This window comes from Eretmochelys imbricata, chromosome 14 (genome assembly GCF_965152235.1).
Source record: "Eretmochelys imbricata isolate rEreImb1 chromosome 14, rEreImb1.hap1, whole genome shotgun sequence".
NCBI classification, from domain to species: domain Eukaryota; kingdom Metazoa; phylum Chordata; order Testudines; family Cheloniidae; genus Eretmochelys; species Eretmochelys imbricata.
This window is the reverse complement of record NC_135585.1, coordinates 32,033,725-32,046,848: the sequence shown is the minus strand read 5'-3', so window position 1 is coordinate 32,046,848 and position 13,124 is coordinate 32,033,725. Positions and strand designations below refer to the sequence as shown.

General features: G+C 53.7%; 1 protein-coding gene across 1 annotated transcript; it reads left to right on the top strand.

The window, feature by feature from the left end:
* Positions 1–8,458: 8,458 nt before the first annotated feature.
* Positions 8,459–12,029, top strand: RPS5 (ribosomal protein S5). Its single transcript, XM_077834389.1, has 6 exons — positions 8,459–8,614; positions 10,039–10,144; positions 10,529–10,738; positions 10,861–10,989; positions 11,160–11,258; positions 11,919–12,029. Exons 2-6 carry the CDS (start codon positions 10,040–10,042, stop codon positions 11,985–11,987), a joined length of 612 nt encoding a protein of 203 aa, XP_077690515.1. The 5' UTR covers positions 8,459–8,614; position 10,039; the 3' UTR covers positions 11,988–12,029.
* Positions 12,030–13,124: the final 1,095 nt, after the last annotated feature.

Sequence of the window (13,124 nt, the reverse complement as noted above, 5' to 3'; positions counted from 1 at the left end):
AGAGCCATTGGCCATTATCTTTGAAAACTCATGGCGATCTGGGGAAGTACCGGAAGACTGGAAAAAGGCTAATGTAGTGCCAATCTTTAAAAAAGGGAAGAAGGAGGATCCTGGGAACTACAGGCCGGTCAGCCTCACCTCAGTCCCCGGAAAAATCATGGAGCATGTCCTCAAGGAATCAATTCTGAAGCACTTAGATGAGAGAAAAGTGATCAGGAACAGTCAGCATGGATTCACCAAGGGAAAGTCATGCCTGACTAATCTAATTGCCTTCTATGATGAGATTACTGGTTCTGTGGATGAAGGGAAAGCAGTGGATGTATTGTTTCTTGACTTTAGCAAAGCTTTTGACACGGTCTCCCACAGTATTCTTGTCAGCAAGTTAAAGAAGTATGGGCTGGATGGATACACTACAAGGTGGCTAGAAAGTTGGCTAGATTGTCGGGCTCAACGGGTAGTGATCATTGACTCCATGTCTAGTTGGCAGCTGGTATCTAGCGGAGTGCCCCAAGGGTCGGTCCTGGGGCCGGTTTTGTTCAATATCTTCATTAGTGATCTGGAGGATGGTGTGGATTGCACCCTCAGCAAGTTTGCGGATGACACTAAACTGGGAGGAGTGGTAGATATGCTGGAGGGTAGGGATAGGATACAGAGGGACCTAGACAAATTGGAGGATTGGGCCAAAAGAAATCTGATGAGGTTCAACAAGGACAAGTGCAGAGTCCTGCAATTAGGATGGAAGAATCCAATGCACCGCTACAGACTAGCGAATGGCTAGGCATCAGTTCTGCAGAGAAGGACCTAGGGGTGACAGTGGACGAGAAGCTGGATATGAGTCAACAGTGTGCCCTTGTTGCCAAGAAGGCTAATGGTATTTTGGGCTGTATAAGTAGTGGCATTGCCAGCAGATCAAGGGATGTGATCATTCCCCTCTATTCGGCATTGGTGAGGCCTCATCTGGAGTACTGTGTCCAGTTTTGGTCCCCATGCTACAAGAAGGATGTGGAAAAATTGGAAAAAGTCAAGCAGAGGGCAACAAAAATGATTAGGGGTCTGGAACACATGACTTATGAGGAGAGGCTGAGGGAACTGGGATTGTTTAGTCTACGGAAGAGAAGAATGAGGGGGGATTTGATAGCTGCTTTTAACTACCTGAAAGGTGGATCCAAAGAGGATGGATTTAGACTATTCTCAGTGATTGCAGATGACAGGACAAGGAGTAATGGTCTCAAGTTGCAGTGGGGGAGATTTAGGTTGGATATTAGGAAAAACTTTTTCACTAGGAGGGTGGTGAAACACTGGAATGCGTTACCTAGGGAGGTGGTGGAATCCCCTTCCTTAGAAGTTTTTAAGGTCAGGCTTGACAAAGTCCTGGCTGGGATGATTTAGTTGGGATTGGTCCTGCTCTGGGCAGGGGGCTGGACTAGATGGCCTCCAGAGGTCCCTTCCAACTCTGTTATTCTATGATTCACAACACACACTTTGCTTCTCTACAAAAGAAAAAGGACACTAAATTATCTAAACTACTACATGCCACAAGGGGCCACAGCAATGGTTCCCTTAACCCACCCAGCAATATTGTTAATCTATCCAACTATACTCTTAGCCCAGCAGAAGAATCTGTCCTATCTCGGGGCCCCTCCTTCTGCCCCTCCACCTCCACGAACATGATACCGTTCTGTGGTGACCTAGAATCCTATTTTCGACGTCTCCGACTCAAGGAATATTTCCAACACACCTCTGAACAACATACTAATCCACAGACACCTTCCTACCAACACTACAAAAAGAAGGATTCTGGGTGGACTCCTCCTGAAGGTCAAAACAACAGACTGGACTTCTACATAGAGTGCTTCCACCTACGTGCACAGGCTGAAATTGTGGAAAAGCAGCACCACTTGCCCCATAACCTCAGCCGTGCAGAACACAACGCCATCCACAGCCTCAGAAACAACTCTGACATCATAATCAAAAAGGCTGACAAAGGAAGTGCTGTTGTCATCATGAATAGGTCGGAATATGAACAAGAGGCTGCTCGGCAGCTCTCCAACACCACTTTCTACAAGCCATTACGTTCTGATCCCACTGAGGGTTACCAAAAGAAACTACAGCATTTGCTCAAGAAACTCCTTGAAAAAGCACAAGAACAAATCTGCACAGACACACCCCTGGAACCCCGACCTGGGGTATTCTATCTGCTACTCAAGATCCATAAACCTGGAAATCCTGGGCACCCCATCATCTCAGGCATTGGCACCCTGACAGCAGGATTGTCTGGCTATGTAGACTCCCTCCTCAGGCCCTACGCTACCAGCACATCTTCAAGACACCACTGACTTCCTGAGGAAACTACAATCCATCGGTGATCTTCCTGAAAACACCATCCTGGCCACTATGGATGTAGAAGCCCTCTACACCATCATTCCACACAAAGATGGACTACAAGCCATCAGGAACACTATCCCCGATAATGTCACGGCAAACCTGGTGGCTGAACTTTGTGACTTTGTCCCTCACCCATAACTATTTCACATTTGGGGACAAATCAGTGGCACTGCTATGGGTACCTGCATGGCCTCACAATATGCCAACATTTTTATGGCTGACTTAGAACAACGCTTCCTCAGCTCTCGTCCCCTAATGCCCCTACTCTACTTGCGCTATATTGATGACATCTTCATCATGTGGATCCCTGGAAAAGAAGCCCTTGAGGAATTCCACCATGATTTCAACAATTTCCATCCCACCATCAAGCTCAGCCTGGACCAGTCCACACAAGAGATCCACTTCCTGGACACTACAGTGCTAATAAGTGATGGTCACATAAACACCACCCTATACCGGAAACCTACTGACCGCTATTCCTACCTACATGCCTCCAGCTTTCACCCAGACCACACCACACGATCCATTGTCTACAGCCAAGCTTTACGATACAACTGCATTTGCTCCAACCCCTCAGACAGAGACAAACACCTACAAGATCTCTATCAAGCATTCTTACAACTACAATCCCCACCTGCTGAAGTGAAGAAACAGATTGACAGAACCAGAAGAGTACCCAGAAGTCATCTGCTACAGGACAGGCCCAACAAAGAAAATAACAGAACGCCACTAGCCGTCACCTTCAGCCCCCACAACGCATCATCAAGGATCTACAACCTATCCTGAAGGACGACCCATCACTCTCACAAATCTTGGGAGACAGGCCTACCTACAGCCTTGCCTACAGACAGCCCCCCAACCTGAAGCAAATACTCACTAGCAACCACACACCACACAACAGAACCACTAACCCAGGAACCTATCCTCGCAACAAAGCCCGTTGGCAACTGTGTCCACATATCTATACAGGGGACACCATCATAGGGCCTAATCCAATCAGCCACACTATCAGAGGCTCGTTCACCTGCACATCTACCAATGTGATATATGCCATCATGTGCCAGCAATGCCCCACTCTCCTGCTGGTAATAGCTCATCTTAAATGATCACTCTCCTTACAATGTGTATGATAAACACCCATTTTTTCATGGTCTGTGTGTATATAAATCTCCTCACTGTATTTTCCACTTTATGCATCCAATGAAGTGAGCTGTAGCTCACGAAAGCTTATGCTCAAATAAATTGGTTAGTCTCTAAGGTGCCACAAGTCCTCCTTTTCTATTTTGCCTGGGCAACTGGTATAAACTATACCGGCAGGAGCCCTCTCTGCCAGGCTAAGCTGCATCTCCTCCAGGAGGGTTTGCTGGTATAGCCACACTGGTGTCCAAGTGACACCAGGTCCAGAGAGTGTTTCCATCCCTGTGTTTGGGGGGCAGTGCAGCCCAGTGGATACAGCTCTGGCATGGGAGTAAGGACCAGCGGCGGCTCATGACTTTTGTGTCACCTCCTAGGGCAGTGGTTTTCAATCTGTGGGTTGTGACCCAGTACTGGGTTGCGGAATGTAAGGCACTGGGTTGCGGCAACTCTGGTCAGTACTGCTGACTGGGCCGTTAAAAGTCCCGTCGGTGGTGCCGCCCGGGTAAGGCAGGCTAGTACCTACCTGTTCTGACATGGCACTGCACTCCGGAATTGGCCGGCAGCAGGTCTGGCTCCTAGGCGGCAGAGCCACAGGGCTCCGCATGCTGCTGCTGCCCCTGCCCTGAACAGTGGCTCCGCACTCCCATTGGCTGGTTCCCAGCCAATGGGACCTGGGGTGGAGCCGTGCCTGCGGGTGACAGCATCACGGAGCTGCTTTTGCACTTCCGCCTAGGAGCCAGACCTGCTGCTGGCCGCTTCCAGGGCGCAGCGTTGTCCATGGTGCCAGGACAGGCAGGAAGCCTGCCTTTGCACCTCCGCTGTGCCACTGACTGGGAGCCGCCTGAGGTAAGCCCATACCGTAACCCCGCATCTCAATCCCCTGCCCCAGCCCTGATCCCCCCCAATCTGGAGCCCGTTCCAGCACCCTAAACCCCTCATCCCTGGCTCCAGCCCAGAGCGTGTACCCACAGCCCAGAGCCCTGACTCACTCCCACACCCCACACCCCTGCCCCAGCCCAGACCCCCCTTCCACACCCTGAACCCCTCATTCCTGGCCTCACCCCACAGCCCTCACCCTCACACTCCAACCCTCTGGCCCAGCCCACAGCCCAAACCCCTTATCCTCAACTCTGTTGTGTCGCGGGCATCAACAATTTTCTTCAACTGGGTTGCCAGAAATTTTTTTGAAAACCACTGGCCCAGGGTATGATTTAATAGCCATTATTATAAGGTTATTTTTAAATGCACGGAAAAGAATTTAAATAGATCTGTTTACCAAGAAAGAAGAAGAAGGGTAATTGCAAGGAAACCAAAAAAGTTTAAATGTCCATATATTTTCACATGAATTTAAAGTCTGGGCCGGCTTAAGTTAAAGGCCTCAGTGTAAATTGACATTGTTCAGCTAGTTGCATCATGTGCCTCTGCTTAGCACATTTTCATGCATTCAAATACTAGACTGCGGTCACTTATAGTGCCAGCAATTAAAAAGAGAAAAAAAGCACACTAGCACTTTAGGCAACAGGTAACTTACAACATTGCTGTAAAAAAATATTCAGTCGGCCAATCAGGTCCGGAAAATCCCGTGTTCTTTAGTGGGCAATTCGCTACAGAAACAAAAAATACAATATCACAGTCATTCATTCAAAACTAACAAGGCACTTTGGTACGGCATGGCATGGGTATGGTAAACAGCCATGGGAACACGGCAATGTCTTGAGGCTAGGAGCTATACTGAGATCTGAACCACACACAGGGCTGCTTTCTTGGAACGGTTGGGTGTTGCGTTTCGCTACTTGTGAGAGGGAGTTGGGACAGATTTCAATCAAATCACAAGCACTTCTTGTCGCCTTGTGTTATCTTATTGCGCATAGTACTCCTGGAGGAACTATGTGCCAAAAATTAAAAATTCTGCAAAATTATGCTTATTTTATTTGTCAAAATAATACAATATAATCACACCAGTTTCAATTATTTTGTTAATTTATTTAAACTACAATACAGAAAAAAGTCACGATAACTATTCAGCATTTCCTAAACATATGAAAGTTAAATTACAAATACTAGGGAACCAATACCTGCGTTCCAGCTATAATCCTGGCTGGCTACTTTGGGAAGTGCTTGGTTCTGATTGTCCTGACATTTTATTGACTGCTTGATAAACATTTTATTTGCCCTCAAAGTCTTCTTTGAGATAAGTAAAATAGATCCTGACCTGTAATTAACCCCATTGTGCCACTCTGGCACAGGAAAAAAGTGAGACAGAACCTAGATTTTCCTAGCTGAGGATCCCCTTACTGCCATTTACAGTAAGGCTCCTTTCCTCCACTCTGGCAATGTAATGGAGCCTTAAAACTTTTACATGTGTTTTATGCATCTGGGGGAATTCACTAAGAATGGGAACAATTAACTTCCTCAGAGGACAGAGCCTGCCTTACGCCCTACCTCCAAACAACCCGAAGCCCTACCCACCCAGGCTGGGTGAGCAAGAGGGACAGAGTCACCCCCATGCATGCTCACACGCCCAGCTCCTTCCCTACCATGGTGATTTATGCCTCTGCCTGTTGTTCCGAGCATGGGTAATGTGTCCTCGCATATTTCTTTGCTTCCCCATTTTTCTGTGGGGGAGCAAAGAAATCTGCGGACAATATGAATTCTGCACCTGAGCAGTGGTGCGGAATTCCCCCAGGAGTAATATAGACAAGAGTCACTGTCCTTAAAACTGTATGTGCACAAAATGTATTTTGTAGCTTTGGGGAATTAGTGGTTAGGCTGCACCTCCTGGGCCTGGGCTGATGAGCCACCACGCCTCAGGACACCAGGTTCTATCCCTGTCTCTGCCCTGCTAGGTGACCATGGGCAAGTCTCATCTCCTTTGTGCATCAGTTTTACCCATATGTATGTAACCCTTCTGCCCGTCAGAGTTGGCAGCAACAAGGGCCGGGTTCAATATCTAGGGGATCCATTCCAATAACACAATGCAAACCGTCTCGAGCCCCCACCCAGTGACCTGGGACAAATATATACCACCCCTGCTGGGCGCCTCCCAGAGGCAATACTTCCCCTCTCGCAAGCACCTAGTCTGAGTGTAGCAAAAAGCCTTTTAATAACAGAGAGAAACAATGTGGCATTATGTTGGGGAAACACCACCAACAGGATTCATAACACAACCCATGAGCAAAAAAAAAACCCACCCCAAGCAAATTGGGGCATGCCCTTTCCCTTTGGTTCTTGAGTCCAGCAACCCCAAATCACCCAAAGTCCCAAAAGTCCAATGACCCAAAAGTCTATGTCCCTGGTCAGGGCAGCCCCAGAGTTCAAAAGTTTATCTGCAGAGCTTTACCTCCCTACCCGGGTGGAGATGGGGGCGGGGGTAAAAGGCACCTTACATGATCTGAAGCTGACCACCCCACAGCTACATAGGCTTTCGCTCCGCCAGCTGCCCCACAAACTGCTTCGCTCAGCTCCCTCCCACCGTCCCACAAACTGCTCCGCTCCACCTCCCACCAGCAGCTCCTGCATTCCCATGAACTGCTCCACCAGCCTATCCACAAGGCACTCCAGCTGTCCCGCAAACTTCTCCACAATATATCTTCAGGCTCCCCCACTACTTAACACAACACTCAGTGATTTCAGCTCTTAGTCAGTTCAGCTCTTTGGTAAATTCGGCTTGTAATAGAGGAGCCTCAGTACTGATGAACCATTAGCCCAAAGTGAGCTCAGCAGCATGTAACTAGACTCCTAATGAAATCAAAATTAGCTCTGATATGCCACAGCAGAGAAAGGAGGAAGTGCAATTAGCATGTAAGGCCAACCCAGCCACCCCAACCAAGGGACCCATACCACCCCTTATCCCCAACCTCTCTCAATTCAGAGTTTTAGAACCCATGACCCTTGCCTAGCGAGTGCTACTTAGTTGATGGTGAGTCCCTCCATCATAACAAAAGGCCAAGTACAGTTCCAATCACAGTTCCCATAATCAGCGTAATAACAATTTATTCTTCCTGCCCCAGTAACAGAGACACTGGGGATCCCACAGCAGCCAAAGTGACCATTTGGGCAGCCATGGCCTCATGCTAGGCGGGGTGGGTGTGCCTATGCAAATGAGATCGGCCCCTAAAGTTCTTTTCCACAACTTGCCACACCTCACCACCAGATGTCAGGGTGGAGCTCATCCTGACACTGCTTACAGGTAAAAGCGGGATAACACTCATGCCCCTCCCATGCAAAGTGCTCTGAGATCTGCAGCTGGCAAGCACTAGCTGTGTTTACCCCTGTGCTACAGGTGGGGCAGTGAGGGCCCTAGACTGACTCTGCCCTAGACCACCCAGGCATCTTACACCTGAGTACCAGCCCAGCTTGCTGCTCTTGGTCAGCCCTGTGTGTACACCCCTGCTCCCTCGCAAAGCCGTTCTCTCCACCCCATTGGAGCACCATGGAGCTTTATACACTCTCTGGGCGTGACCCCAGCCCCTGTCCCCAGGGGGGACCCCCAGTCCACGGTGGACTCCCAGCCTCAGTCTCCGGGGGAGGAAAAAGCCTGAGCTCAGGAACGAACCCTACAGCTGCTTTCCCGCTAATGCCCACGGAGAGGGTACATAGGGCAGTTGTGCCCTCAGTAGACATGGCGTTGTTCGCTTCGCAGCTGCCAGTGCACAAGCCCGATAGCAGGGCAACCTGGCAAATCGGACGGCCCTGGGCTCTGGGCTTCGTGGTTCCTCGCTACGCACGCTCGACAGAAGTGGTGGAGGTACCTAAGACATACTACGCATGCGCTCGCTAGAGCGGCTATTTTTGAAACGAAAGGGTGAGCGGCGCACGCATGCGTCCGAGAGGGGCCGTACATGTAGACCTTTCCGGACGTAGAAATGGGGGCATGCTTAGGCACGCACACAACAGATTTGCGGGCAAAGACCTGGGCGGAAGCGAGGCTTCGGGACGCCTTGTCGCACCTGCGTGCTGCCTCTGTACGCAAAATGGCGCATGCGTAGTTCCCCACCGGAAGCTCTTCTGGGGCCCTCTCGTTCTTAAGAGCCTGGGAGACCCCGTGGAGAGTTCTTTTTCCTGGGCTGGACGCTGCTGGAGCTGCCGCCATGTGAGTGCGGGGGGAAGGGATAGAAAGCCGAGTGGGGCTGGGGCCCCGCGTGTGGGGTGACGCGGCGGATGGAATCCTGGGGCCGTGCGTGGGGCGACGGGAGGGGGGGATGGATCCCCGGCGGGGCCGCCGCGCGTGGGGCGAAGGGGCGGGTGGAACCCGAGGGGCGGGAGGGCCACGCGCGTGGGGTGATGGAATCCCAAGGCGGCGCGTGGAGCCATGCGGGGACGTTGGAACCTCGGGACCGCGCGTGGGGGCGGGAGGATAAAACCCCGGGGGCGGGAGGGGCCCGCGACGGGAGGACCGGAACCACAGGGGATGTTTCCAGGTGTCGCCTCCTCCCCATGGGGCTTGATTCCCCCCGCGTGCCGGGTCCCGTTCCTGCCGTGCAGACACCACCTGTTCTCCCCCGACGGGCGCAGTGAGCCGAGTGGGCACCGCACTGACGCGCCCCAGGTGGCAGCAGCCAGAGGCAGCAGGTGGTTGTTGCGCGGCACAGGCTCTGTGCACCCCGAGCAGTGCGCTCCCCACAGCAGCTGTCCTAGAGATTCCTCCTTGGGAGCCATTTTGCGCAGTCCCCCACCACAGCGGGGCTGTATAAGTGGGGGCATTGCCAGCAGATCAAGGGACTTGATCGTTCCCCTCTGTTTGGCATTGGTGAGGCCTCATCTGGAGTACTGTGTCCAGCTTTGGGCCCCACAGTACAAGGATGTGGATAAATTGGAGAGAGTCCAGGGGAGGGCAACAAAAATGATTAGGGGGCTGGAGCACATGACTTATGAGCACATGATTTATGAGGAGAAGCTGAGGGAAGGGGGATTATTTAGTCTGCAGAAGAGAAGAATGAGGGGGGATTTGATAGCTGCTTTCAACTACCTGAGAGGGGGTTCCAAAGAGGATGGATCTAGACTGTTCTCAGTGGTGGCAGATGACAGAACGAGGAACAATGGTCTCAAGTTGCCGTGGGGGAGGTTTAGGTTGGCTATTAGGAAACACTTTTTTCAGGAGGGTGGTGAAACACTGGAATGCGTTACCTAGGGAGATGGTGGAACCTCCATCCTTAGAGGTTTTTAAGGTCAGGCTTGACAAAGCCCTGGCTGGGATGATTTATTTGGGGATTGGTCCTGCTTTGAGCAGGGGGTTGGACTAGATGACCTCCTGAGGTCCCTTCCAACCCTGATATTCCTTGACTTGGGGAGGGGGCTGTCCCATGGGTGTCAGTGGGGATTGCACACCAATGTGGGGACATTGAGGGGGGCTGCTGATGAGGTCCAGGGGGTTGCTCTGCCAGGGGTCTGTGGAGTTTGGGGGGGTCTGCCCTATAGGGATGGGCCATGGCATTGGGGTGCCCCATATGTGGGGGGGGGTTGAGTGTGGGATATGTGGGTGCTGCATTGCCTGACCCTCCGTTCTCCCCTCCCCAGAATGACCGAGTGGGAGACTGTGCCCGCTGTGGCGGAGACCCCCGACATCAAGCTCTTTGGGAAATGGAGCACGGACGATGTTCAGATCAATGACATCTCTCTTCAGGTTTGGGGAGCCCGAGTGGTGCCTGGGTTCCCCACACACACACCTCACGCTCTCTATATGCAGCAGGAGGTGCTGCAGGGAGTAAGGCAGGATGCCTGGGTCCCCCTATAACTCATGGCCTCTGTGCGCAGCGGGAGGGGCTGCAGGGAGTGAACAGCTCACACCCTATCTGTACCCTGTCAGGGGGAGGGGTGGGGGGGGTGTCTAGGTCCCTCACCTCTCCTCACAGCTCACGCCTTCTGTGCACCCTTGTAGTGGGCGGGGTAGGATGCCTGGGTCTGGCACCCCATTGCTCTCAGACTGTGGCTGTCCCTGTCAGCATGGCGGGGGGGGGGGTGTCCCCCTCCCCGACTGCCCATGAACCAGTCTCTCTCCCCGGCCCAGGACTACATTGCGGTGAAGGAGAAGTACGCCAAGTACCTGCCCCACAGCGCCGGGCGCTACGCAGCCAAGCGCTTCCGCAAGGCCCAGTGCCCCATTGTGGAGCGCCTCACCAACTCCATGATGATGCACGGCCGCAACAACGGCAAGAAGCTCATGACTGTGCGCATCGTCAAGCACGCCTTCGAGATCATCCACCTGCTCACCGGGGAGGTGGGCTGCTGGGTAGTCCGGGGTCGGGGTGCTGGCTGTCCTGGCCAGGCAGGGGTGTGGGAGGGAGGGTTTGGGGGTGGGGCTCTGTCCTAGCTGACCTGTCCATGCAACTCTCTGTGCAGAACCCCCTGCAGGTCCTGGTCAACGCCATCATCAACAGCGGGCCCAGGGAGGACTCAACCCGCATTGGCCGTGCCGGCACTGTCCGAAGACAGGCCGTGGATGTGTCCCCGCTGCGCCGCGTCAACCAGGTACACCCCTCCCTGGCCATGCATGTGCGCACAGTGTGCTCCTCCGTCCCTGAGCGTCACTCCCCTCCCCATGTGGCTGTGCCTGGTGCCCACTCCACAGTGTGTATGGGCTGGGCACTGTGCCCACTGGCTCTGGGCACCTGGTAACCCCTTTCTGCCCCACACCCCAGGCTATCTGGCTGCTGTGCACTGGGGCCCGCGAGGCCGCCTTCCGCAACATCAAGACCATTGCCGAGTGCCTGGCCGATGAACTCATCAACGCTGCCAAGGTGAGAACTGGGGACAGGCTTGGCCCATTGCGCTGGGAGATTCCCTCATCCTCTGCTCTGAGCGGGTGGCCAAGCGCTGGGCTCCCAGACAGCATCCTGCCCAGATTCGTGCTGTTTGGAGTCTGAGGCCTGGCTCAGCTCAGCCCCTCCTTCCCGTGGCCTGCTCAGCCCTTTGTCGCTTAGGGGCTGGCTGTGCACAGGGACGGTCCCACCAGTGCAGCCACTCGTGTTGACACAGACTGGTGTCAAAGGGCTTCTGTACCATGTAGCTGCTTCCTCTCTGGTGCGTTGCTAGCCTGCGTCACCGCCGGGGGGGTGACTGTGCCTCCTGGGGGCTGTGTGGATAACTACACCCGAAGGAGGGGAGATTTCTCCAGCTGCCCCCCGGCTTTGAGTCCATGTGTGTCCGTAGCAGTGAAGGGCTGCAGGACTGCTCCTGCCCCAGGGTCTCCAATGGCCCCCTTTCCTCACCTGCCCCAGGCAATTAGTATGACCCTTTGAGCCCTGCTGGCAGCTCCCTGCCCTACAATTGTCCCTCTGCAGTGCAGTGCTGTCACCACTGGGGGGTGCCCATGTATCCTAGGGGGTGCTGAGCTGGGTCTTAGGCTGTGGGGGTGGCTCCACCATGGAGGGGAATCTCACCATTTTTCCCCCTCCCAGGGCTCCTCCAACTCCTACGCTATCAAGAAGAAGGATGAGCTGGAGCGTGTGGCCAAGTCGAACCGTTAAAGCTGTGGGAACTGCTCCAATAAACTCTGTGATTCCACTTGCCCCCCTGTGTGTTCTCTCTGAGCTGCTGGCCCCCACCTGCAGGAGGAGGGAGTGAGCCCTGCTTGATGCTGCCCTTCCATGACCTTCTCCCACCCTCTCCTGCGGCCTGCTCTGTTGCCCTTGCTGGGGACAGGGTTGTGGGGGGCAGGTGGCCTCGCTTGCCTGGGAGGTGTGGATGGCAGTGGGTTTCCCCAGAGTGGGCTTGGGGTTGGCGGTGGGCCGCAGGTGGCTCCAGCTGTGGGATGGATGTGAGAGGGGGGCCTGCTCACCAGGGCCTGAGCCTAGAGAGCACTGCAGGGATCATAGTGAGGCAGGGCAGTAGAGCCTGCTCCATCTTGGGGGTGGGGACAGCTGCTTGCAGGCCTGGCTCTGCCCCATGTATCCCCTAATAGCAGTTGCCCCTGGGGGCCCACAGGGATGGATGGGCTGAGAGCTGGCTGCAGGGGCTTGCCCTGCTCATGCTCCAGCAGCTTTTCTTGGGGATGGAGGAAGAGCAGGGCCCCCTCTTGAAACTGAGTCACCTCCATCTACAACAGGGGCAGCCCTAGCTCTCAGCTTCCTGCATGGATCCAGCAAAACTCCCCTGGCTGTCCTTTGGTCGAGGCTGGATGCTGATCTCTGTTCCCAGGGGCCCAGAGCATGTGGTCACAGAGCAGGGAGGTGGCCCATGGTGATTGGGGTGGGGAAGGGCTAATTGGCCCTAGGCCGCAGGGAATGGTCAGGGAGAGGGTTGTTTTGTGTGACAGAGGAAGCCAGTTCCCCAAGGCAAAGCTGGCTGGGCTGGTTAGACCAGGTGGGCTGGGCCAGAGGCCCCAGTTCTGAGCTCGCCAGAGCTGGCTGGCACAAGGTGCAGGATTCAGAGCAGGTTTGCTGGGCTGGGCCTTGGTGCAGGATCTAGGTCTGTTGGAGCAGAGTAGGGAGCCTCAAACTCATTACAGGGTGTGGGCAGTAGATCTGACCCCTGGATGCCTGCCTGCTCATCCCTCCCATAGGGTCTGAGTGTCTGCCCTCCCCTGCACTGCCAGCTTCCCCAGCCAACCTCTGCAGCCCCATGGTATCTAGACCCTGTTACTTAGCACTTGCTTTTTGTCCAGG